General features: G+C 27.0%; 1 protein-coding gene across 1 annotated transcript; it reads right to left on the reverse strand.

Moving 5' to 3' along the window:
* Positions 1-27341, reverse strand: Phum_PHUM547190 (Homeobox protein Meis1, putative; the record flags this gene model as incomplete). The annotated part of the gene is made up of 6 exons (XM_002431741.1): positions 1-45; positions 143-340; positions 11802-11852; positions 13001-13051; positions 22271-22412; positions 27163-27341. The coding sequence occupies 6 exons, from the start codon at positions 27339-27341 to the stop codon at positions 1-3; spliced, it is 666 nt and encodes a 221-aa protein (XP_002431786.1).

Genomic DNA, 27341 nt, shown 5'->3' on the forward strand with positions numbered 1-27341 from the left:
TTATAAACGTTGATCGAACGAGAATAAAACGACAACCATTGCCTCCTTAACAATAATATAAGTTTTTAAACGTAATTAAAATCACTGACAGGTGAATATTTAATAAAAAAAAAAAAATAATAATAAGATGGCATTAACTTACCACATCAGGAGTGCTGGCACCATCCGTATGTGACGTTGAATCAGCATTGCTTCGCGTCCCTTCATTGCCATTTGTTGATCCACCTAATTCAAGAGGTTTCGCCGTTGGATCCCTCTCATCGATCACAAGATCTATAGGCATTTTGCCTTTCAAACAACTTATATATCTATGGCAAAAGTTATCACAGAGTTCGTGAACCTGTAAATAAACAAACAAAAGAGGTGATTAAACTCTAATAAAAAAATATTTATTGATAATATAAATATTGCAGAGACAGTAGTAGTCGACGTTATCGATAAAGGACCACGATGCGTATATGCATATAAAAAAAAAAAAAAAAAAAAAAAAAAAAGATGACGTCCAACAGAACAAGTCATTTGTTCTCGACTAAATGACAAGACTAAACTTAAATGAACTATAAATACAAAATAAAATAATATAAATCAATGTGGATAATGGGGGAGGGGGAAGTAAATTTTTCAAAATGTTTTTTTTTTTATTTATTTTATTTTTCGGTCAACCAAACCAGCCAAATTATTTGTGTGTGTGTGTATGCGTGAGTGCGTGGTAAAGCGCCCGCGTGTGTGTTTGATAATGAAGTAAAAAAAAAAAAAATATAAAAAGATGAATAAGAAGAACAAAAGGAAGGAATGGTTGAAAATTTTTTTTGAAAAAAAAAAAAAAAAAAAACTAAAGAATATACTAAAGTTTATGTTAAAATGTCAGCCGGCTTTTGTTCTCCTGCCAGGAAGTTAACAGGTTATCATTTAATCTGCGGGAGATACACTAGCCATTCTACAACTGTATAACTACTAATGGTAGCCATTATTGTCGCGTCAAAATTTTGTCACATTTTAAAATAAATCCTTTTTTTGTAAATTATATCATATGGATGAACTTATTTTCTACCCCCCTTCCCCTCCTCAACTATTACTACTAACTTTTTTGATTATATCTTTTTCATTATTACTATTATCATCATTTCAAATTGACATACATGTAAAAAAAAAAGAAATTTTTCAATGGGGTTAGGTTATATATAGAGTACCTGAAACCATAAATAACTTATTATTTGGTACACTTAATTTGTTTTCTTCTGCTTTATTGTTATGTCAAAATGATTGTAGTGTTGCAAACAATCTAATGAAATCTAATTACAATCCCCTAAATTGTTTAATGTTTCTCTATCATACATTAACACCATGTTCACATGTTTCATATACACTCACAACATAATCATATTTAGTTATATACATATATATAAAATCATACCTATACCTTTTGCATATTATTTACAGTGTGAAAAATAGAACCTGTTTTTCCAACACTGACACTTCCAAAACATATTCTTAACACAAAAAAAAAAAAATTTTAATTTTGTCATTTTCAATAAAGCATTTTTATAAATAATACAACAACAGTTTATTTTATGCACGATAACGTACTCTCGAAAACAAGGTTTTTTTCTCTTAGTAAACCTGTTACGGAATACCAATTTACTTATTATTATTATTAATAACAATAATAATTGTTTAGTTTTATTTTAAAATTTATTATTATAAAATTCTGACATCGGTGCAAAAGCCGCCATATTGGTTTCGCATTCTCGAATATTAATTTGAAAAAAAAATAAGAAAAAAAACAAACATTTTGCAACCGTGAATAATTACTTATTGAAAAATAAATTAAATACGATTATTTAAGATCTTAAACACACGCGCACACACCCCGCACACACTCACACGCGAAAAAAAACCACACATAATTTTAAAATTAAAACAATGCATTATACACCGGTAGAGTCACTGATTCATATGAAAATGCTTCAATTTCTGAACTGACACTTGTGACGTCATAAAATTTGATTGGTCAAACGAAATAAAGGAATTCACTGTAATCTGATTATCGTTTGAAAGCAAATGAAAAATGCTTACTCGGTATAATTTAATTTGATAAAGAGAGAGAGAGATAAAAAATAAAAAAAATGAATTTTAAAAAAATTAAAATTTCATATGTGTTTTTATTCTCTATGACAAAATAAAGGACACATGTCAAAACGTAACGATTTTTTTTTCGAATTTTTGAAATTTATATAGAAAATTTTATATAGAGACGATTACTAAATAAATGGTCGAAACAATTAATGAACAAATTAATTAAAAAAAAAAAAAAAATGAAATATATATTAAATGTAAAATTAAAATTGAAGTTTAAAACCGTGACAAAGTAAAAGAATGAAATTTTGCTGAGGACCCCCATGTGGTATTAAACGACAAGAATCAAAATGGAGACACGAGATAGAGAGAGAGAGAGAAATACTCATGATTAATAGTTTTAATCAAAGCCTCTCTTTGGTGGATTTCAAAATGATCTGACCCTTTCTACTCTCTCTCTTTCTCTCTCTATTTCAATTCTCTGACTTTTCTATCTTTTGTAAAGAAGAAAAAGAAGAAGAGAAAGAGGGGGGGGGAAAAAAAAGGTTTTTGTGCTTTGGATTTTCTCTACCACCAACACAAAAACCAACCATTATTTTATTATTATTATTATTTTTTTTTTTTAATCTTTCGCTTGGGATTTTTTTTTTTTTTGCTTTTTCCTTCTTTTTTTTTTTTTACTAGAAATAAAATAAATGTCGTGAAAACTTTTGTGTTGAAATGATGGCGGATTAACCTCAACACTGATGTCGGATTTTTCATTAAAAAAAAAAAAAAAATTCTCAATAACGTTAAATTTTTTTTTTTTTTAAATATAAAAATTCTTTTCCCCCATTTTACTTGGGAAAACTTTTTCGACAGCAAAAATTAAAATTAAAATTAAAATTGGAAGAAAAAAAAATGGAGCTTTTCAATTAAAAAAAAAAAAAAAGTGTTAAAAAAAAAGGGAATAAATGGTGGAAAAACTAACAAAACTGTCAGTTCATATTAAATTTTACAAATATTTTAAATAGTTCACGGGTTTGTAAGTTTTGATTTACATAAAAAAAAAAAAAAAAAGAGAGATGGAGAGAAAAGGAACAACCAACAAACAATCATCATCCCTTCGTAAAAATCCATAGAGAGAGAGAGAGAGAAAGAGAGAGAAAAAGAGGAAACAAAATGAAACGCGGGGTTGACGTTATTCGCTTTTGTTGGAATTTGAAACATTCCCAATGTTTTCTCGAAAATTAAAATGAAGAATGTTGTTGAGAGATAATGATAATTTTAAAAAAGAGAGATAGATATATAGATAGATAAATGAAAAATAAAAAAAGATAGATAGATGGATGGATGGATAGAGAAACAACAACACGACGACGTTGCATTTTAAAAAAACTGGGGGTTTGTAGTTTTCTATTAAAAATAAACGTCGTTTTACCTTTTAAGGGATGTCGTCATCATGTTATTGCTTTCCGTCGTCTGCTAGCTTATAATAATAATAATAATAAAATTTGTATATAAAAATAATTAATTTTATAATTTTTATACAAATGACTATTAAGAAATTCATTCGGAACGACTTTTCTTTCTTTGTTTGTTTTTTACGACATGAACGAGGGGGAGGGGGGTTAAAAAATTTTAAAACGTCATTTAGAAAAAGAAAGAAAATTTTTCAACTCTCTCTCTCTGTCTCTTTCTCTCTCTCACTTTATTTTTAATAAAATTACTCATAATTTAACAAACAGTAATTTTTTTTTTTTGTTTTTTTTGTGAGAAAACAGAAGGGAAAATTTTCTTTTTTTTTGTAAAAAAAAAAAAAAAAAACACGTGGAAACGTGTTAGTGCCACGGTCGTTTTCATTATTTTTTTTGACACGACGATGAAGAATTTTTTTTTTTATTTGTTACTAACCAGTACCTAATAATACCTATTAAAGTTAATTTTAAACTTGTCATTTTGATTTAAAACTACGGACGGGTAAACAAAATCGGGAAAAAAAAAAACAAAAAAAAACTCGTTTCAATTTACGTATAATTTTTTTCCATCCTCCATATTTACCCCCCCCCCTTTTCCCCATTTCATTCCCTCTCCCCCTCCACTCTTCCTTTTCCCGCCATTTTAAAAAAAAAAAATTAAAAAATAAAAATCGACGATTCGATTATAATCGGGAACGAAAAAAAAAATAAAACAATTATCTTCTGCCACGTAATACATCATCCGTAACGATCGATAATAATAATAATAATAATAATAATGATTAAACGTTAAATCGTCGGTGTTTTAAATGAAAAACGCGACGAAGAGGAAGTCCAAAAAAAATGACAAATTTTTTATTCGTACGAATCCGAAGAGGCGCAACACACTAATCTGTCATAAAACTGACCTATGACAAACAACAACGACAACAACAACGACGTGAAATATTTATATATGACGATTTAACAAATTGTAATTGAGGTAACAAACAAACAAACGTCATCAAATTGAATGAACATAAATTTATGACCGGTCAATAAAATTGTATACGTACAACCAAAAACTTTTTAATAGATGTTAATAAAAACGCGGGGATCGAAGAACACACATATATATATATATACGGCCATATATGCAACGCGACGAATACATATATTACCTTTCATTTATTATTATTATTATTATCATTATTATCATCGGGGTTCCGTACCGGAAAAAAAAATAAAAAAAATACGTCGACGTTTTTTTTGTTCTTTTTTTTTTCTTTTATTCAATTTTTCGTGTATTCATAACTAACACTCCGGTAATTTTTTTTCCCTATATTCACCCACGTTTAAATAATAATAATAATGATAATGATAATAATAATAATAGGCATAATTTTTTTTATGTACGAAACGGATAAAATTCGATTCGAATGAAAAGAAGGAAAAAAGAAAGAAAGAAACGATTGTGAAATAAATAAAAAAAAAAAATTTTTTTTTTTTTTATCCAAACGACGACGACGACAACAACAACAAACAAGAACAACAAACGCGACAAAAAAGGATTTTTAACATTTAATAATATAAATATATAAATATGTGTGTGTATAAAAAATGACGAAAACAATTTTCTTATCCTCGTAATCGAAATATAAAAAAATGAACAAACGACCACCATCACCATCACGGCCACCACCATCGTCGTCGTTATAATGATTAACCATTAAAATTATGGATTATGTACATAATAATAATAATAATAATAATCGTGCGAGTGAAAACTTATTTTCCTTAATAATGTGCTATATATATATTGGCTAATTTAAATTATTATTTAATAATAATAATAATAATAAAAACATGTAAATAAATTATTATAATAAATCAATATCAATAAGAGTGTTTATCGATTTTTTTCATTTCATTTTTTTAACAGTATCATTAATTTCAAAATTTTTTTTTTTTAATGGTATAAATACATATAAAAAATATCACCGTGTGCGGGAGTGCGTGTGCGTTCGCATCCATAATGATAATAATGATAATAATGATAAATAGAACCACGTTTATCCTCGTGCTCATCGATCGAAATATGTATATACGCAATCGAAAAAAATTTATATATATTAAAAAAAAAAAAATACTTTTTAACGATTAAATATTACGAATGTCTTCGCACGCACTTACTCACGCACTCACACACGCACTTACGCACATTTTAAACGCGGGAAAATAAAAAAATAAAACCGGTTTTTTGAAATTTACTGCGACAAAAAAAAAAAAAACGATACACAAATCCGATTAATTTGACCCCAATAATAATAATAAACCTGTTAAATTTTCAGAAAAAGGTTTTTTTTAAACAAACGATTATGATAATGATAATGATAATGATAATAATAATAATAAACGATAAATAAATAAATTTTATGTTCCATAAAAAAGAGAGAGAAAGAGAGAGAGAAAAAAAAATTAGCGAGTCAATTTATTTATCGATCGTTATTATTATTATTTTTTCATTCCAGGTTATTATTATTATTATTATTATTACTATTATTATGGAAAAATTAAAATGGAAATTATTCGTTTAATTTAACGACGAGGTAAAAAAAAAAAAAAAAAAAAATTTACCGGAGGATAAAAAAAAAGGTTGTCGGGATTTTTTGTTATTGTAAATGCAATAGAATCGTCGGCCATATTTGTTAACTCGTTAACTCTCATTCAAAATGGAAGAAAAAAAACGAAAAAAAAAAAAAAAAAAAAAATTTTAATTAATTTATATTTTATTCAAAAGTTTTAGTCAGCAAGCGAGAACCTTTTTTTTTTTAGGGTTTGTCTGATCCGGTTGTCATTTAAAATATAGAAAATGAAACAAACAAACGAACAAACTCATGTACAAACGAATCAACCATTTACTATTTATCCCCAATTAATTTTTTTTTTTTTGGAAACATCATCGAAATTTTTACACGTTTCGATATAATTTATTTTTACGAAACCGGATATGATTTAATATGTTTTCAATGTCTAATGACACGTACTTAAAAAAAAAAAAGAAATTTTTGCAAAAAAAACCAGTTTAACAAGAAAATATTATTTAATTTAATTTAAATTATTTATTTACGTAACCTTATAATTTTATTTTTATTTAAAATCCGTTTGTTTGTTTTGAATTTTATTATACAAACGATATATCGATCGATCGATGGATCGATAATTTTTTTTTTTTATTGCGATATAATAACGCGTAACGATCAATTTTTTAAACGGGATTTTTTTTAACCTTCCAAAAAAAAAAAAAAAAATTTATTTTATTACTTTTTTCACGATCGATAACTTAATAAATTGAGTGTTTTTTTTTTTTTTTTTTAATAAATAAATGAATGATAATATTTTAAAAGATGTGATGATTGTTTACGATGGTGACGATGGCGACGACGACGGTGGTGGCGGTTATGGGGGGCGATAAGGGAGGTGTTGGTGATGGTGATTCCAAAGTCTGGAAACTCTTTTTTTTTTTTTTTTAAGAAAATATTTGCATTGTCATTCGTAAGACGATTTATTACGAAATTTTTCTTTAGACGAAGTATAATACGTTTTTTTAATACGGCGAATAATTTGTCTACTTCCACGTCAATTTTTTTTTTTTAATTAATAATCGCATTGCATCGTCATACGTAAAAAAAAAAATCAAGTTAAACGTTAATTACCCGTTTTTTCTCTTGCATTTCCACTGCATATTTTTTTTATTTTAACTGAATTAATTATTATTATTATTATTATTATTATTATTATTATTATGATAATTCGAGATGAAATCTTATTTAAAATTTATCCAGCATCCCGATCATACTTTTCCATATGTTTAACAAATATTCGCATTAAAATTTTATTTTTTTAAAAATCGATTTCAACCAATCACGTCATTATTAATTGAATAAAATAACTTTAGAGAAAGAGAGAGACAAAGAGAGAGTGCCTGTGCGTGTGCCTGTGTGTGAGAGAGAGAGAGAGAGAGAGAGAGAGAGAGACATTAAAAAACGTCTTAACTTTTTTTTATATAATTTTGACTCATACCTGATCTGTATCATTACGATGATGTCATATATATATATATGTAAAAAATTTTTTTTAATGCTTTTTTTTTATTTATTTATTTATGTATTTTATTAATCTATTAAAATTTTTTTTTTAATACATAAACTTATGTACATAAATATAATAATTTAAACCACGCTTGAATTTTAAAAAAAATTATCAAGCTCGAGATATTAAAACGTATTTTAAATGTCGATATTTATATCAATGAAATTTTTTTTTTTTTTTTTTTACACGTTAATTTATTTTATTTTATTATCAATATTATTATTATTATTATTATTATTATTATTATTATTATTATTATTATTATTATCATTACCGTTAAATTAAAATAAAATTTTAAAACCAGTAAAAACGTTGACTCACAGAAATGCCTTAGAGAGAAAAGGATTTTTTTTTACTTTTTAATGCCACTTTCATAAAAGTTAGGTAGTGCCACGATGAATAAATAAATGGTTGATAAGAACAATAATAATAATAATAATAACACACCGCGTGTTAATGAAACAATATCGTAAATTAGAACAGAGCATTAAATAATAAATAAATTAATAGGTATTAATAATAATAATGGATTTAAGAATAGAAAAAAAAATTTTTTTTTTTTCGTTTCGAGTGTTATCGAAAAACTCGTTAATTATTTCTTTTAAAATAAATATTTAAAAAAAAAAAATGGCGTTTCATCCCTTTTTTACTACTTTCGTAAATATTTATTTCCGTTTCCGGTTAAGAGTGTGAAAATAACAAAAAAAAAAGGAAAAATTATTACCCTCTCGAACGTTTTCGTTGATACTTCACCAGGTATTTATCGATGTACTCTCTCTCTCACTTAGAAAAAAATCGAAAATAATTTTCTAATTTTTTTTTCCACTTCTAGAAAATTATTCTTAGGGGGAGAGGAGAAAAGGGACTTCGTAAAGACCTCCCCTTACCCCCTATTTTCCCTCGAAACACGCCCAACCCTTCTATTGATTAAATCGTATCGTTGAATTTGTCATTAAGAGGTAAAAATCGCGTTACCACTTTCAAACACGTGGAAATGATTACTATCATTATCATTATTATTATTACAATGACGTTATTTATATATAATCATTATTATTATTATTATTCGAGTCGACGGGAAGAAATGGTAAGAGGAAGGTGGGAAGGTGGGGGAAGGGAAAAAAAAGAAGAGAATTGGAAAAACGTTGAATTGCAATTTATTTGGTTAACCTTTTAAAATTTATGCGTTTTATTATTATTATTACTATCATTATCATTATTATTATTATTATGATTATTATTAATATTAATTATGTAAATTCGTTTGAAAAAAAAAAAAAAACTGTTACAAAACAAAACCGAAATTCTTTTAAATGTTTTTTTTCTGCTTTTTTCTTCATCTTATTCTTAATTACATAATATTTCAAAGTTTTTTTTTTTTTTTAAAGGAAAAATTTATGCTTCAAAGGTCAAGTTTACAAAAAAAAAAAAATTTTTTTCTTTCTTTGATTAAAATTGCTTAAGTGAAAAAAACAAAAAAAAATTATCATTATCATTATCATTATTATTATTTTTTTTTGTAAAAAAAAGAAAAAAAAACAACACTCGGTTGTAAAGTGAAGGGAGAAAGAGAGACAGGTCACGGTTGTTGTTGTTATTCGTACGCCATTTTATTTTTTTTTGTATTCAAATGTTGGCAACGATGACGATTATCGACACGAATACCGCGTTATCGATAATAATAATAATAATAATAATAATTAAATACGAAATTCACATAAAATCCTGTTGCAATTTTCATCATCATCAATTTTTTTTTTTAATAATTACAAAGTTATTAAATTATTATTATTATTACAAATATAAAAAAATCTTTTTTTATTGTAACTTATGTATTATGTACATAATAAACACTTGCATTTTATTTATTAATGTTGCAATTCTCTGTATCCAATAATAATAATAATAATAATAAAAAATGTGCATCTCATCATAATTTTAATTTATTACATTCGGGTATATACACACACTTCTTTTTTTTTTTAATTAAAATTAATTATCATTATTATTATTATTATCATTATCATTATCATTATCATTATTATCGTATTCTTCGGTTCGGTACGAACATTATCTAGCAAATGATGTAAAAAAAAAAAAAGGAAAGATGAAAAGAAACAACAACAACGTGACGCATTAAAAAAAAAAAGAGAAAAAAAATTTCAATAAACCACAATTAAGCTTTATATTATTATTATTATTATTATCATCATTATTATCATTATCATTATTATTATTAACGAATCATAAAAATAAATTTTTTTTTTAATTTTCGCCGTCTGCTTCCACGTAGTTTTTTAAAAAAAAAAAAAAAAAAAAAAAAACGTGCGATCGTGACGATGACGGTGAGAGATTTGAAACAAAAAAAAAAAAAGAAGAAAATTATTAATAGGTTAATAATCGATCGATTATTAATTATCGATATTCAATTAATCGATAATAAATTTAATAATAATAATAATTATTATTATTGTTATTATTATTCGTGTTAAAAATTGAAAACCCCGGTTGAATTCCTACCATGACGTCTTCGATTGTTTGTTTGTTCGTACGTAAAAACTCGCAAGAGGGGGTTTTTGTTATAAAAATTCGATTTATCGATCGATTCGATAAATAAAACAAACGATAAATTAATAAATTGATTTATTAAAATTTTCATTTTTTTAAAAATGTCCGACGTTCTGTCGCAATAATAATAATAATAAAATTAAACGCTTTTATTATTAATAGTAATAATAATATATCGAAGGTGTTAATACCCGCCCACTTCATCTCACTCTCACTCACTCTATCTCTCTCTTTCTCACACACACAACCTACTTACAATATAATAATAATAATAATAATAATTGATAGCTTAATAATAATTCAAATTGTTAAACCCTATTAAATTTTTTGATTAAGTTTTAATACCTAAAAAATAAATTTTTTTAATATAAAATCAATAAAAAAAAAAAAAATGGAAGGTACATGTATAAAATACCTGTTTGATTAAAATATATGTGCGTGAGGTTGTGCGCGTGCGTATACGAGTAACGTTTACATAAATAATAATAATAATGATGATTTTATTATTTAAATAATTATCGCAAACGTTTTTTTTCTCTCCGGTGTGTGTGTAGGAGGAGGAAAATGAGGATCTGGATAGAAAAAATAATTTTAAAAAGGGGGGGGTTGATCTCTTATCAGTGGGAGGGGAAGAGGAGGGGATTTATTATCACCAGGGATTTATGTATATTTTTTTTTAAAAAAAGCGATGGAAAAAATTTGTTAAATTATATAAAATAAAAAACTAATTACGAAGGTTGTTACATACATGATATTAATTTAGTCACGAAATGAAATTCTCCAGTTTTTTTTTTTTTATAACTGGATAAAAAAAAAATTCCAGACAAACACGAAAACGTTTAAGAGATAAAAAATTTTTTTGTTTTAATAAATAATAATGCTTACAGGCACACACGATTTTTTTTTTTACAATTTGACAATGATAACAGTGATAAATAAATAAATAAATAAAAAATATTATTTATTTTTCCAGTGGAAAAAAAAGAAAAGATATAAATTGTAAATTTTTTTTCCAGTTACTGACACGTATTTTCTTATGGCGATTTGTCATAAATCTTGTTTGTCTCTAAAAACCATTTCATCCGTTTTTTTTCTTCCCTTTCTTTTTCTTTTTCTTTCTCTCTCTTCCCCTTCCCCCCTCTCACCCCCCTTCTATATATATAAAAATGACGATCGTGCAAATAGAAAAATAACAAAAACTGGAGAAAAAGTTTTTGTTGTTCGTAGATTTTCTTAAATCTACTTTATCAAGTAATTGATTTCTTATTTTTCAATGGGGAACAACAACAACAACAAACAATTTTTTCTTCTCATTTTGTTTTTACTTATTGTTTAATAATAATAATAATAACAAAATGGCTACTGCGGTTTTAGAGAGAGAAAGAGGAAAAATCCGAATAAATTCGAAATAATCCAAAGGAAAAAATTATTCGTCGGACGTGAAATAAAATTGATAATAATTATTATTATTATCATAACAAACAGATACGATTAAAAACAAACAGTTTGTTTTTGTTTGTTGTTTTTGTAATAAGTACCGATAAAAAATAAAAAAATAAAAAAACTTACCTTTTCCAATTCCAAAAGGTGGAACCGAAGTACCTGAATTGCTTGCACCATCTAAAAATTTAAAAAAAAAGTTTTAATTAAAAAAAAATTTATTTTTCAGGTACAGGTGGAAAATTTTCTTTTTTTTTTTTTTTTAATTTACAACAAACGACAATGTTTAAATGACGAAGAGAGAGAGTGGGGGAGGGGAAAGGAGGGAGGAAGAGAGGGAGAGAAAGAAAAATGAGATTAAACCGGTTAAATTAGCAACCTTAAAATAATGATAAAAAATACCTTATTAAGGTATACGATAATTGATAAGTATATGTGACGTGTCAGGTAAAATCGTGGTTTCAAGGAAACTAAAATTTAGGAAAAACATTAAATACGTCACTACGTCATCAAATAATTATTTAACGTTTTTCTTAAACCTCACGCGGGACCGTTCGTAGGTATAAAAATAAAAGATTTTTATCAAAAAAAAACTGGCAGGTGGGATTTTAAATTTTCTCTCTCTCTCTCTCTCTCTCTCTCTTTTTTACGATTGATAAGAAATAAATCGACGACGGACTCAACCGAAAAAAAATTCTATTGACACGTTCAAAAAAAAAGAAATCTACATAAATAATTACGAAAAAAAAATATAAAAAAATTTAAAAAAATTAACGTGGAAGAAGAAAGAGGAAGAATAAAACATATTATTACGCGTGTAAATATTTTTTTTTTTTTTTGAAATAAATAAACCCATCGGAATCATAAACAAACATAATTATTATTATTATTATTAAACAAGGACGAACGTTTTATTGGTTTAGAGAGAGAGAGAGAGAGAGAAAAATGTCTTCGACATAATCCGAACACGAATGTGTAAATATTGGCATACAAATAAAAAAAAAAACGGTTGAAAAACTTATCTTAAATTTAAACAAATAAACAAACGACAAACGAAATCCAATACTACCTCCTTCTTTTTTTTTTTACCTAATCTTTGTTTTTTTTTCTTTTTACACGAAAAACGTTAAACTTTTTTTAAAAAAATGGCGCGAAATTTAAAATAAAAAACAACAGAATTGCTTTCGTGTGTTTGGGGGTGGTAATTTGGGTAGAATCCCAATAAAATTAAATTTAACGAACGGTTGTGACGTCATTTAAACATTTTAAAATAATAATTATTATTATTATTATCGTTTTAAACAAATTTGTTTGTTTGTTATACTTACAAGTGAATCGACTTCCGGATCGGCAATATAATACGGTTTCTCCTGGCGGATCTGTAATAGAAAAAAAAAAAAAATTAAAATTACGTCGCGTTAAAAATTGGCAACGTTGGTTTTAATATAAGTCTTATTAGGGATAAAAATTCCCGGGTAAAATCAACAAACATTGCTGGAGGTACAACAACAACAACAACAACAAACGGTATAATAATAATAATATTTAAAAAAAAAAAGTTTTTTTTTTTTTGTTAGACCCTCTTCTTTTTTTTTTTTTTTTTGCTAAATAAAAGGGATTTGATTGAATATAAAAACGTGGTAGTAGAAAAATCGTTCATTTTTAATTCTTTACACAGTCAAACCGAAAAACTTGATATTGTATTTAATAATAATAATGATAATAATAATAATAAAAGCACCTTCATTTATATAGCGGCGGTCGCCATTTTTGATTTCTTTGTCGTTCTTCTCTCCTCTTTACCTACTACCCCAGGTATTGTGGGAGATTTTTCTATCTATCTTTTTTCTTTTTTTTGACTCTACTATCCCTCTCTCTCTGTCTCTCTCATTGTGTGTGTGTGTGTGTATAGTTTATAATGTGCACTCATGCGTTTGGTTTTTTGTACACTCGAATTATTGTAAAAATTGTTTGATACACTCGAGGACGTTGAATAATTGGATTTTATGTATTTAAAGGAATCGCTCGCCTACGACCGCGCAATTCGTCATTTCTATTGGAATAAAAAAAAAAAATTTTTTTCCTTTGTGAGGTCAAACGAATTTAAACAATCGACAACAACAACAAACGCGGAGGGAAAATTTTCTATATTTTTGCAATATTGTTTGTTTGTTTGTTTTTTCATATATAATTTGACATCGTGAGTATTTTTATGACACATTCCCAGAATTAAAAAATTTTTTTTTCTTTTCTGGAAAAAGTTTTCCACGTCAAATTTGTCATTTTTTATTATTATTATTGTTAAATCTTTCGTCGATTGTTTTGAGTTGATTCCTCCTGCGGTGCGGGATTTTCTTTTTATCGTATATAATCATTAAAGATGGATTCGATTTAAAAGTCATAAATCAAAACGTGCGTTGTTGTTGTTGTTGTTTGTTGCGAGTTTTACCACGCGAATAATTTTAACAATAAATTTAATGAGAATGAAAACAACAATGTGTGTCAATGTATTGGCGTTGTTATTGATGAAATGGCAAAGAGTTCAAAAGGTTATGTCAAGCTGGGGGGGGTAAGGGGAGGAGAGAGGGGACAGAGACGAACAAACGAAAAGAAACTTGCAAATCTATCAAAACGTCTTAATTTATGAGAATTATTCTCGTAAGAGTCAAATTATTGTTTTGTTACACGTCGAAGATTTTTTTTTTAATATTATCCGTTACACGATTAAGTACGATGTTTAAAGTGACACCACTCGATTCGGGAAATTCGACGTGTAATTAGAAAAATCCAAAAGGACTAATTGGAAATTGTTAAAAACGTTTTTTCTCGTCACGTGAATGGAGAGATAAACGTAAAAGAAAATTAAGGAAAAATCAATATGATAAATTTTCCAATAATAATAATATTATAGAAAAATGTTTATCGTCGTCAACCGCGTGACAACAGGAGTCACGTACGAAAAACAAAAAAAAAAGAAAAAGAAAAGAAAATTATTTATGCCACATTAATTAGAAAAGTCAACTCTTATGAACTGGCACTTGTTTCGCTTGAAATTTTTTTTTTTTTTTTTTTTTTTTACGATCCAATTTACACCGAGTTTTATTAATTGTAATTTATTTAAATAAGAGGCGCTAGATTTAGCAACAAAAAAGACAAATTTCTTTTAATTATTATCATTATTATCATCATCATCGTTGTAAATTTTCCCGATGGAAACTCCTTCCTCTCCCCGATCGTCACCGTCTCGACATTTTATTTTCTCTTATAACGTTTTGATTCTCGTCGTATTTAAAACGTTTAATTTATGAGTGATAATAATAATAAATTTTTTAAAACGTGCGGCAAATGAACGAACGTGGCATTAGATTTATCAATTTTTTTTTTAGTTATTTGCACAAACGTAAAATGTTGTTTTACGTTGAAACCAATAAGGAAAAAGATAGTCAGAAATCGATCGATGAATAAGGTTGGTAAAAAAAACCCTTTGGCGTTTGTTAAATCATGAGAAAACCGATACGTTTAAAGGGAGAGAGAAACAAACAAACAAACAAACAACAACAAAAAAAATTGCGGTTTGAACGAGAGCCAAAAACCTCATTATTAATAAAAAAATCAATTTTTTTTTTTTTAAGTGAAAACCACGGATAAAACATTTAAAATTATATACATTACGCCGCCATATTTGTTAATAAAAAGAACAACAACAACAAACAACAAACAACAACGCGAACCGTGCACACATACAAAAAGGATTTATTAATTAAACATGAGTTAAATAAAATTTAATTAAAAAAAAAAGAAAATTACAACCGTCATTAATTTAACGCTCTTGAAATTAAATTTAGTTTTAACAGATATCGGAGCGAAAACGTGGAAGGGGAAGGGAGGAGGGGGGAAACGGGATGTAAAGGGGAAGAAGGAAGAGGGAAGAGAAACGGGAGTGATGAAACCGTCGTGGTAGTAAAAAACAAAGTTAAAATTCACGAAAAAAAAGAAGGAAACCTTAAATACCTGGGGTTATTGATCCGATAGAAATATTATTATTATTATTATTAAAGATTTGTTGCATTCAAAGCTCAAGGCCAACGGTCACCCTTGTCCTCCTCCTTCTCCTCATATACGTACATACAACAACAACAACCAAATCTATTGTTATTGATGTCCATTGTTTAGCTTAAAACTGTTGTTGTTCACCCCTGCTGTTTGCTTATTCAAATCTAAATGATTTTTACCTGCTTCTTTTATTCGAGTAAAAAAAATTTTTTTTTTTTCCTTTTCTAAAAAATGTTTTTTTTTTTCTTTTTTTTACCTTAGTGAATCATAAAACTACAAACGCGTACACGCACACGCACACGCACACACTAACACGTACAAACAAACGCACAACAAAAAAAAATATGCGAGCATTATTCTGTTTTTTCCAAGTCGTTTAAACGTTTTTAAAAATTATTTTTTGGCGGGAATTTTTAATTTTAACAAAATACCCAAACGATCAAATTCTCCTTCCCCCCTTCCCTCAAAAAAAAAATATTCCCGAAAAACCGGAAATGCACAAAAATATCTCGAAGAAGGAAAAATTTGACAAGAACCGAACGATATATTTAAATATAAAATGACGGGGGAAAAAAAAAAAAAAATATTATTACGGTAATTTTTTTTTTCTCTATCGATCGTTCAATAATAAAATATTATCATTATCATCATTATTATTATTATTATATTTTTCGCACACGTTCGAAAAGGTTTAAATTTAAAAAAATCGAGAAACGAATACAAATGTGACAACACAAAAAGTAGAAAAAACGTGTCCGAAATTTATCGTTTTGATAATTTTTTTAATAATTACAATCACGATATTAAAAAAAAAAAAATGTATTAAATACAAACGTCACGTCGTCGTGGCAGCAGTAGTAGTTGTAGTTGTAGTAGTAAAAAAACAATTTATTACGTAACAAAAAAAAAAAAAATTTGAATCGAATATAATTTATGTGTTATAATAGTACAAATTAAAAATGTCAATCCCTCGTCATTTCATTTATTATTATTATTATTTTCATTTTCCCTTCTTCCCCTTATCCCGTACATTTTTTTTTTCCTTTTGGGAATGTTAAATTTTAAAAATTTTTAGTTAGAAATAATAATAATAATAATAATAAAAGGAGACCGGTTCCGGTGAGTAAAAGAGAGCAACAAAAAGGGATGCAATACGTATATATATGAAAACCAATCCCGAAACGTGTGTTACGTGAAGCGTTACTACCAAAGAAAAAAAAAACTTCTGCTTTTGTTTGTTGTTGTTGTTGTTGGTTAAAATCTTCTGCTATTGTATAATACGTAACAAACTTCGTCCATTTTATTTTATTTTTTTTGAAACATACACTCACTCAGAAACAAAAAAAAATTTAATATAATTTATATTATCGGTACTTAAGAATATATTTTGCTTGCTTTTGTTTGTTTGTTTTTAAAATCACCGTCGGTTGTTGTTGTTATTGTTTGTTGCGAATGAGGGATGTAAATGACAGATGCAAGATATCAAAATGGACTTTTATTTTATCTCTTTTTTCGATGACCGCAAAATCAAATTTAAAAAAAAACAACAAATCCTTTTTACATAGCAATAATAATAACAACCCTTTAAATTTTTCTCTATCATTATCATTATTATCATCATGGAAAAAAATGTCGTGGCATTAACCAAATAATAATAATACTAAAATATAATAAAATTTGACATTTTTTTAACTTATCGAAAATTTAATTAATAAAATTTAAAATAATTTTTTTTTTTTTTTTTGTGAGCGATTTGAAATTTATTGGAGTCGTGTCAAAAGAAAAATAACACAACCCTGCCAAGTTAAGTAATAATAATAATAATAATAATTAATTGCGACATTTTAACCATAACTTGAATTTAACTAAATTTAAATATTGAAGGTAAACAAACAAAAATTTGTCTACAGGTAATTAATATTACGTACAATTACTTAACGCCCAGTTTGTTAGTTTTTTTTTCTTTATATGTTGTGAAATATGAGGGTGCGAACTTTTATTTATTATCATTATCATTATCATTATTATCATTATCATTTTACGTATTTTTTTTTTCGTATTAAAAAACCTTCGAGAATTTTTTTTTGCTTTTGTTTTTTAAATTCAAACAACAACGTTGCAAATCATTTATTATTATTATCATTATCATTATTATTATTATTATTATTATTATTATTATTATTATTATTATTATTATTATTACGAAGCGTAAATTTTTCTTACTGGAAAAGAGAGAGAGAAAGAGAGAGATATGATATTAATGTTAATTGTTGCGATGAGAAAGATATGGAACGTTGATGTTTTTTTTTTTTTTACAAAGAAAAGGCATTCATCATCATCATCATCATCATCATCATCATCATTATTATTATTATTATTATTATTATTATTATTAAAAATTCGTTCGTTATAAATTGATCAAGGTACAATGGATTTTATGATAAACAATAGTTTCGATAAATAATAATAATTAAATGAGAATGATGTAAATTAAATATCAATGGGTTCGATTTGTTCGAATAAAACCGGAAACAAGGAATCCGCCATTTTTTTTTTTTAAATAATCGAATTCTCCAGACGTTATGGAATTAAAAAAAAAACTCACAATGAAAAATGATATATAATTAAAGGGGAAAAGAAAGAAAGAAAGAAAAGAAAGAAAAATTCCCGTATACGTATTAAAAAGAAAGAAAAAGAGAGAGAGAGAGAGAGATAGTGGGTGAGAGGAAATTAATGAAAGAGAGAGAGAGAAAGAGAGAGATAGATAAAAAAAAATTGTTTTAAATCCTTATGTTGTCTCGTTATAAAGATTTTTTTTTATTTAATACAAGAGAAACTCATAGGAAACATCTCTCTCACTCTCTCTCTCTTTCTTTCTCTCTCACACACACACGCACTGCGAGATACCTGAATTATGTGTATATACCTTTAAATATCGTCTACGTTTACTCGAAAGAATACCTTGAATTTTTTTTCTTTTTTTTTATGTTATTTACGACAACTTCTCTCTCTCTCTATCTTTATCTCTCTCTTTCTTTCTCTTTCTCTCTCTCTCTCTCCCCGGGGAGTCCCTTTTCAGCCACAAAACCAACTTTTTTTTTTTATCTTCTCGGTAAAACCGAACCTTAAAAAAAAATAGAAGAAAAAAAAACCTGAAACGTTTTTTTTTTTTTATTATTTCTTTTCTTTTCTTTTCAATTTCGTGTGCTTTTTTCTTTTTTTTTAAATAAGTTATATAAACATTTATTTGAAATAATATTAATACTAATAATAATAATAATAATAATAATAATAATAATAATAATAATAATAATAATAATAATAATGATAATAATGATGATAATAATAATAATAAATTTCGATTTTTTTTTTAAATCAGAAAAAAAAATTATCGATAAATTAAAAACAAATATGGCGGGGATTAAATAAAGAGTGAAAAAAAATTACTGGAAATTTATTCATGATGATAATGATGATGATACGTTCGACGAACGCCATTATTATTATTATTATTATTTCTTTTACTTCTTCTCACCTACTTTATTTGTTTAATAAAAAGAAAAAGGGATCTTTTGTAGAAAAAAAAAAGGTTGCAGCCTTAAAACGAAGGCTTTTTTTTTTCTAATGTTGTTGTTGTTCGTTCGTTACGAACGACGATGCGTGGAATTAAATAACGCAACGTCATTATATTTAAATATTATTATTATTATTTTGTTTCTCCAAAAAAAAAACTCCAGCTAGCGAGCGAGGAAACGAACGAACGAACGAATTTATCCATTTTTTTTTTTAACCCTCCTTTGAAATTTAAAAAAAAAAAAATTTCAAGCTGCCAGTCATTTAATGATCGAATATATGTCTGATAGAAACGAAAGAAAAAAAAATTTACGAAATAACGTGTAAATAGACAACGAAAAAAAAAAGAAAATTAGAAAATGGACGACACGATGGAACGGATCGGGGTGGATGAATGAAAGAAAATATTTTTTTAAACCGTTTTTTTGCATCCACGCACACCCACATCTACTCTCTCTCTCTCTTCTTTCTCTCTCACTCTCATTTTATTTATTGATCGTACTTATCATATTGGCCAAATTGGGCATAAAATAAATTCGGGATTAACAAGGTCGACGTAATAAATAAACTTTTACAAATCTTACGTTCGAAACTTTTAAGAAAATTAAAAAAAAAAAAAAAAAAAAAAAACGTGGCAGAAGAAAGGAAAAAAAAAGCAGTAGATAGTAGTTTTTTTATGAGACCACGAGTTTTGTCGTCGTCATAAAGAGAATTCAAACAATGAAATCACCGCAAACTGTGACACATAAAAGGCTCCTAACTGAGATGTTTTCCTATTTATTTTGTGCCATTTTGGCATTTAGTTACGCCTATCAATTACACCGATAACTTAAAAAAAACGTGTCATTAACGATTAAAAACAAAAAAAAAATATTATCGTTTTAAAAAAAAAAAAAAAATTTTTTTTTTTAAAAACGTTTGTTTATTTAAAAAAATTCATAATGCAATTGCAATTGTCATTTTACATAAGAATTTACATAGTACGTGGCACGAATGTTAAAATCGGTTTAAATTCCACGTTGCAACAAACACAAACAAACAAACGAAAAAAATTCATAAAAATTTTTCAAACGGGAAATGATGTCAAAAAGATCAAAACAAAACAAAAAAAATTTTTTTATTGTTTGACGGTTAATTTTAAATATAATATCGTTTTTTATATAAAATATACTTAACGTGGCACTAGAATCAATTCATATTTTTAAAAAAATAAAATTTTACACGTAATCATGGGTGGTATTTTTTTTTTACTTGTGCCACGAATTATTATTATGATAATGATAATTACGATACATACATAATATGAATTTTATATCAAGGACTTGTTGTTGTTTGTCGTCCTATTGTTTTGTTCCGTGTGAGAATTTTATTATTTTTCTTTAGCATTATCATTATTATTATTATTATTATTATTATTATTACACGTCGAAATAAATTAAATCAATTTTTTTTTCTTTTGCGTTACTTTTTCGAACGTGAAAAAACAAAAAAGATGGTTTTGAATTAATCATGCCAAAAAAAAAAGGTAAGAACGATTGCCAAAATAATATTCGCGTGTTAGCAAACTATAGAAAAACCCGTGAAAAACGTGGGATTAGATAAAAACGACGTAATGTGGAATAATTAATTATCATTTAAATGATCGTTATTAAATATATGTACGAAATCCGTTCGGATTTCATTTTTTTTTCAAATCTCTATAGATCGGTACGTAGGTACGGACTTTTACGCGCACGCGCATACTCGAAAAAAACCTTAACGACCTTGAATTCGTCAAAAAAAAAAAATGAAAAATAAAAATGCGGGTGAAACTACGATGGTTGGCAAAGTTTTTTTTTCCCTTAAAAAAAAAAAAATATCCAATTTCAATTTAAATGCAACACCGTGAGATTAGCGATGGTTCTCAACCCTCAATATAAAAAAATCCCTTGTAGAAAATATACAGATATATACAGTCTAAACGTGCACGCGCACGTGCACACTCATAAATTTCGAACGTTTTCGAAACAACACAAGAAGCAAAAAAAATTTTTTTTGGTTTCAAACTCTCGAACTGTTATAAAAACAATATCATCATCATCGCTAACAACATCATCATCATCATCATCACCACCACCATCAGTATCATCATCATCATCACCACCACCATCAGTATCATCATCATCATCATCGTCGTTAATAATTTTTACAATAATTCCGCCATTTTGGTTCGTTCAACTCATTTTTTTTTTTTTTTGTCTTTCTAAAAACACGAACGAAATATTTTTCGAGACAAAAAAAAAATGATAATAATAATAATAATAATCCAGAAAAGGGTGAGTTTAAAAAAAAATTTTTTTTTGTCGTTGTTGTAAATCATTATTATTATTATTATTAGTTTTGGGGGCTCGGTTAGTTAAGATCAATAAACTTTCTAAAAATATAAAAAAAAGGATGACAATAAGAATACTATTATTATTATTTCGAATAATCCTTTTCCCCTCCCACCCTCCCCTTTCCATCCCCCGTAAGAAAGAAATGCTAAAAAAAAAATAATTTTTTCCTTTTATTATTATTATTATTTAAATAAAAAGTTTTTTTTTTTTTTAATGAATGGAAAAAATTTTTAAACGTAACGGTTTTTTTTTCCTTTGAAAAATGACAAAAACTTTTTTTTTTAAAAATCGAACAAAAGGATTTAAAAATGGCGTCGTCGTTGTCGTCGTCGTCTGGTTTTAAAAATCAATAAGAAACAAGTACCGATTATTATTATTATTATTATCATTACCTCGAAGTACGAATAAATCAATAAATCGATAAATCGATTTAAATTTTATTATTAATTTTCATCATTATTATTAGTAGCTTTTTATAAACGCGTCGATTATGAATACGTCAAATAATTAAATTTATTATTATTATTATTAGGGGTGGGTTGGAGAGACAGGGTGACACGTTCGGGTATGTTCGGGTGAGTTCGGAAAAAAACTTACTTGTTTAGAAAAAACGGCAATATCCTCGTTGAATGATTCGGAAGAACAAACGTCTCCACCGGCAACTCCAGGATCCCGAGGCGTGCACGTTGCCAATTCGCATTTTTCAAATATTAACGCTAGCAAAGGGAATAACGGATGCCTGGAACGAAAATACAAAAAAAAATTATTATTATTATTGTTAAAATCCCGTTTCCGTCGTCCGAATGTTATTAAAATTATCTGGATTTTTAAATAAAAAAAAGAGTAAATTGAAATTTTAACTTATTATTATCGAATTATAAAAAAAAAAAAACATGGCGGTGGCGGTTGTTGTCGTGGTTGTAGTTATTTTGTTTTCTGCAATTTAATTACGTATAAGAAAATTTTTTTGGCGCAAACGAGTTTGTTTGTTTTATAAAACAACCGCAAAATGTTTATAAAAAAAAAATTTCTTAATTTTAATTTCCTGTCGGTTGTGTTTGTTTACGAAAACAATCAAAAAAAAAATTTTTTTTTTTTAAATAATAATAATAATAAAATCCGGGATGAAATTATAAAAAAAAAACGTAAACTAAGTGGCATTAGAAAGACGAATGACGTCAGCAACAAAAAAAAAACGAAAAGAAAAAGTTTTTAATAACAAAATGAAAAATAATTTATTAAAAAAAAAAAAAAAAAAAAAGTTATTTTGAAACGTTTGCCATTTCTCTCTTTATCTCTATCTCTCTCTCTCTTTCTCTTTGCCTATTTCCACGTTTAAAAATATTTCAATAAATTCGAACGAAAATTATATGAAAAAAAAAAAAAACTGCCAGAAAATTTTACAACAATATAATCAATGAAACGTTCGAAAAAAAAATTTTTTTTGTTTGTTTGTTTCATCGAAGAAAAACGTTCGAATCAATCGAACGTTTTTACGATTACGTTCGTACTATCTCTCCCTCCCCTCCCCTATTTATAAATTTAAAAAAAAGTGTCAGAAGACGTTTTGAAAAAGAAAAGAAAAAACCAACGCGAAACGAATAAAAAAAAAGAGGAAAAAATTAATCGTAAATGAAATAAATAAAAAATCCTACAAACGACAACAAAGAAAACAACCACACGAACGGAAAATTTCACGTCTTAACAAACAATAATAAAAACAAACAAACAAATAGCAACAAAAAAAATTAATCATTTTTTTTTTTCATAATAATCGTGAAAAACCGATGAGAAAATTAAAAAAAAAAAAATTCATTTCAAACGTGGAATCAGACAATTTTATTATTATTAAACCAAGAAAAAAAAATCGGAAACGTTATTAAAACAAGGCGGTGGAACTAATTTTTATCGAAAAAATTTAATGCAAACCGGTACAACCACCGCCACTACCACCACCCCCGCCCTTTTACTACTACGAATTGAGTTTGTTGTTTGTTTGCTTAACAATTTGTCATGTTTAACGAGTTTTAACTTTCTTTTTTTTATGGGTGTTGAATTGTTGAAATTGTTATTATTATTATTATTTTATTAAACATAATATTTATTATAATAATAAAACGTCGATAAATTTTTATACAAAAAAGAAAATCAATGTTGCCACCATAAAAAAAAAACTATTAGAAACAATCGTAAAAAAAATTTTTTCTTTTTTGCGTACGACGGTAGTAGCCGGGGTGGTGGTGGCGATGGCAGTTCTAAATTTATTTTTTTCTGGAAATTTCCAGAAATAAAATCCAAAATGGCGGATGAGTAAAAAAAAAAAAACTAAATCATGGCAATGGATGATGTTACTTTTAAGCCAGGTGTCGTAGACTCACACACACACACACACGCACTTTTTTTTCCTTCCTTCTTCCGATTTGTTGTAGTTTGTTGTTTGTTGTTGATATTTTTATAAGGTTTAAGGGTAACATTTTATTATTTTACAAGTTAAAAATTTTTTTATTACTTTGAATGAAATGAAAATGAAAAAAAATTTTTTTTAAGGGGAGTTTTTCTCGTTTGCTCTCTTACACGAACGTGTACGTAGAACGAACGTGTAAGTAGAAAAATTCGTTGCATTTTTGATTAAATGAAGTGTAGTAGTTATTTGCTAAACGTTAAAAAAACATAAGAAAACTAATGCGTTTTTAAACATTTTCAAGTCACGTCAAAAAAAAAACCGTTTGCTCTTCTTAAAGGTAAAAATTTTCAATTAACCGAAAAGGTACAAACACGCACGCACGCATACACGCACTCACTCACGCACACACACGCACTAATTCGACCCGAAAAAAAAAAAAAACTCACGATACTATATATTTTGTAGTAAAAGTAATAAATCATTTTATGGGTTTTTAAAATGAGAGTTTTACGTTTTAAATATTTACAATGTAATCCTTTGAAATTTTTTTTTCTCTTCTGCTTCCACTTCTTTACTTAGCATTTGTGGTTTAACCTTTTAAACGCAATCAAAAAAAAAACGAAAAGAAAGGGGGGAGGGGTGCGAATGGGGTAAAGATGGATTCAATTCTTGTTTGTTGACATTAACTACTTTTATATTAATTATTAAATTAAATAATAATAAAATCGTCGTGGTTTTAGAATTTCTTTTTATTTATTATTATTATTATTATTTTTGTCGTGGCACGATCGACGTAGTAAAAACTATAATAATAATAATAATAATAATAATAATAATAATAATATTTAAATTTCACGGATTTGAAATTGAACGATGTGTGTGTTTTTTTCCTTGTTTTTTCCAGAATATTGTTCTGGAACGAATCGAAGTGTTTTTTTAAAAAAAGGGAGAAAAACAGGAAGGGAAAAAAAAGAGGAAGACGAGAGAAATGAAAAAAAAAGGAAAATTTCGTATACGCGGGAGCAATTCAATTGATAAATTGGTGGGTGGTTATTTTTTCCCGCCTTACAACTAATACCAACATCCATCACCTTTCGACGAAAAACCAACACCTATATGAATATGATGATGATGACGTAATCATCGATCGACTATAACAATCTCTCTCTCTCTCTTAGTAGAAAAAAAAAAAATTTTATCATATGACGTAATTTTCCGATAATGATAATAATAATTAATCGATGACGTTTTTTCTTCTCTTCTTTATCAATTAATTCCCTTTTTCGGGGATTTTTCACGTGCGTGTGTGCGCGAGAATAAACACAAACACTTCACGTGAACGTAACAAACACAATCAACAAACATCATCCGTTTGTTATTTGTAATTAATATAAATTAAATAATAAACGTCGCGTAATCGTTCGCATTTTTTTTTTTCCAAGAGAACAAAATAATAAACATTTCAGTTAGCTTTAACGCTTGTTTGCCTTGATTTTCTCTACGACAAACAACAAACAACAACAACCGCAAAAACGTAAATAAAAAAGACATTTTATATATCCATAATAATAATAATAATAATAATAATAATAATAATAATAATAATAATAATAATAATAATAATAATGATAAAAAATAATTAGAATTATTTTTATTTTATTTGTTTACTCTTGCGCTCGTTCGTCACCCTTTTTTTCTTTTTCTCCCTCCCATCCCCTCCCCCCACACGCACTCGCGCACACCCCCGTAAATATTTATTAATAGTTTAAACCGTCGAGAGTAAAAAAAAAAAAAAATTATAGCGCTATACAATTATATAGCGAGAGGCGTCAAAATTTTGTCATATAAATTAGAGAGAGTTGTAATTTTGTAATGAGAAAAAAACTATAATAATAGTAATTACCGGATCGACCAAATTGAACCAGTTGTAAAAAAAAAAAAAGGCACGAAAAAATTATTATTATCATCATCATCATAATCATCATTATGGTCGTTATTATTATCATTATCATTTCTAAAAAGTTTTTTTTTTTTTTTTGTAAAATGAAATTTTTTAACTTATGTACGGTAGCCCCCCACCCCGGGGGTCAATATCTATCTATCTATCTATCTAATCGTATCGGTTGCGTAAAATAATAATAATAATAATAATAATTTTGTTTGTGTCGTAAGGGTTATGCGAAGAAAGAGAGAGAGAGAAATCGTACCTGGCATGGAATTAAAAAATAACAAAATTAATTTAAAATAAAATAAAAATAATTAAAAAAAAAAAAAAAAAAATTTTTTTAAGCGAACACGTACGAAAACGCACGCACACGCACATTTAAAAATTTTAAAAACCGCGAACGTCGTTTATACGAACGTTACTCTGATGACACGTCGTTGAATTTTTAATGAAAAAAAAAGATAAAATTCGCACGCGGAATTTTTTTGTAATTAATGACACGTTATTTAAATTTCGGTAGAATAAAACAAAAAAAAAAAAAATTTGTGATTCGAATCAGGTATCGTCGGAATTTTTTTTTAAATAATAAAATTATCTTCTGACACGATCGTTTTTTTTTTCGCTAATTCGTTTTTTTAATTTTCGCATCGTTCTCTTTTCTTTTTGTAAAAAAAAAAAAATTAATATTACGGATTATTTTTGTTTGTTTTCAGTTTGAAATTTCACCCTCGATGACACTACAACAACAACAACGACAATCTCAAATAATAATAATAATAATAATAATAATTAAAATCATTGATCATTGGTCATCATCGGATATGATTTTCTTCTGCTACGATAATATTAACAAAGAGAAGAGAGAGAGAGAGAGTGCGAAAAAATAATTAAATTCAAAATTTTCGTAGAAAATAATTTTTAAAAATTTCGTGGCGTCATTTGATGAGGAAGGTGGAAGAAGGGGGTGGCGGCGAGAGTTTGTCGTATTTAAGTGGGTGGAAAACCTTCGGAAAATTTTTTTTAACGAAATCTAAACCAACAACAAACACCCACAACGAATTGTTATTATTTTTTTCGTTATATCTTTTCTCGTTCACTTCCATATCCGGGTTTATGTTAATAATAATAATAATAACTCACCCGTAAATAGCATCCTTATCCCGTTTGTGTACGTCAGGAACTCCAGAACTCATCACATGATTAGTAACAGCCGAACTAACGTGATTTCCATGATATCCATGCATGGCAGCCGCATGATTCATGTGAGGCGAATGATGAGCCATTTGTAAAGGTCTGTGCCCCACATGGGGGTCGTACAT

This window comes from Pediculus humanus, genomic scaffold, assembly GCF_000006295.1.
Source record: "Pediculus humanus corporis 1103172108293 genomic scaffold, whole genome shotgun sequence".
In the NCBI taxonomy this organism is placed as follows: Eukaryota; Metazoa; Arthropoda; class Insecta; order Psocodea; family Pediculidae; genus Pediculus; species Pediculus humanus.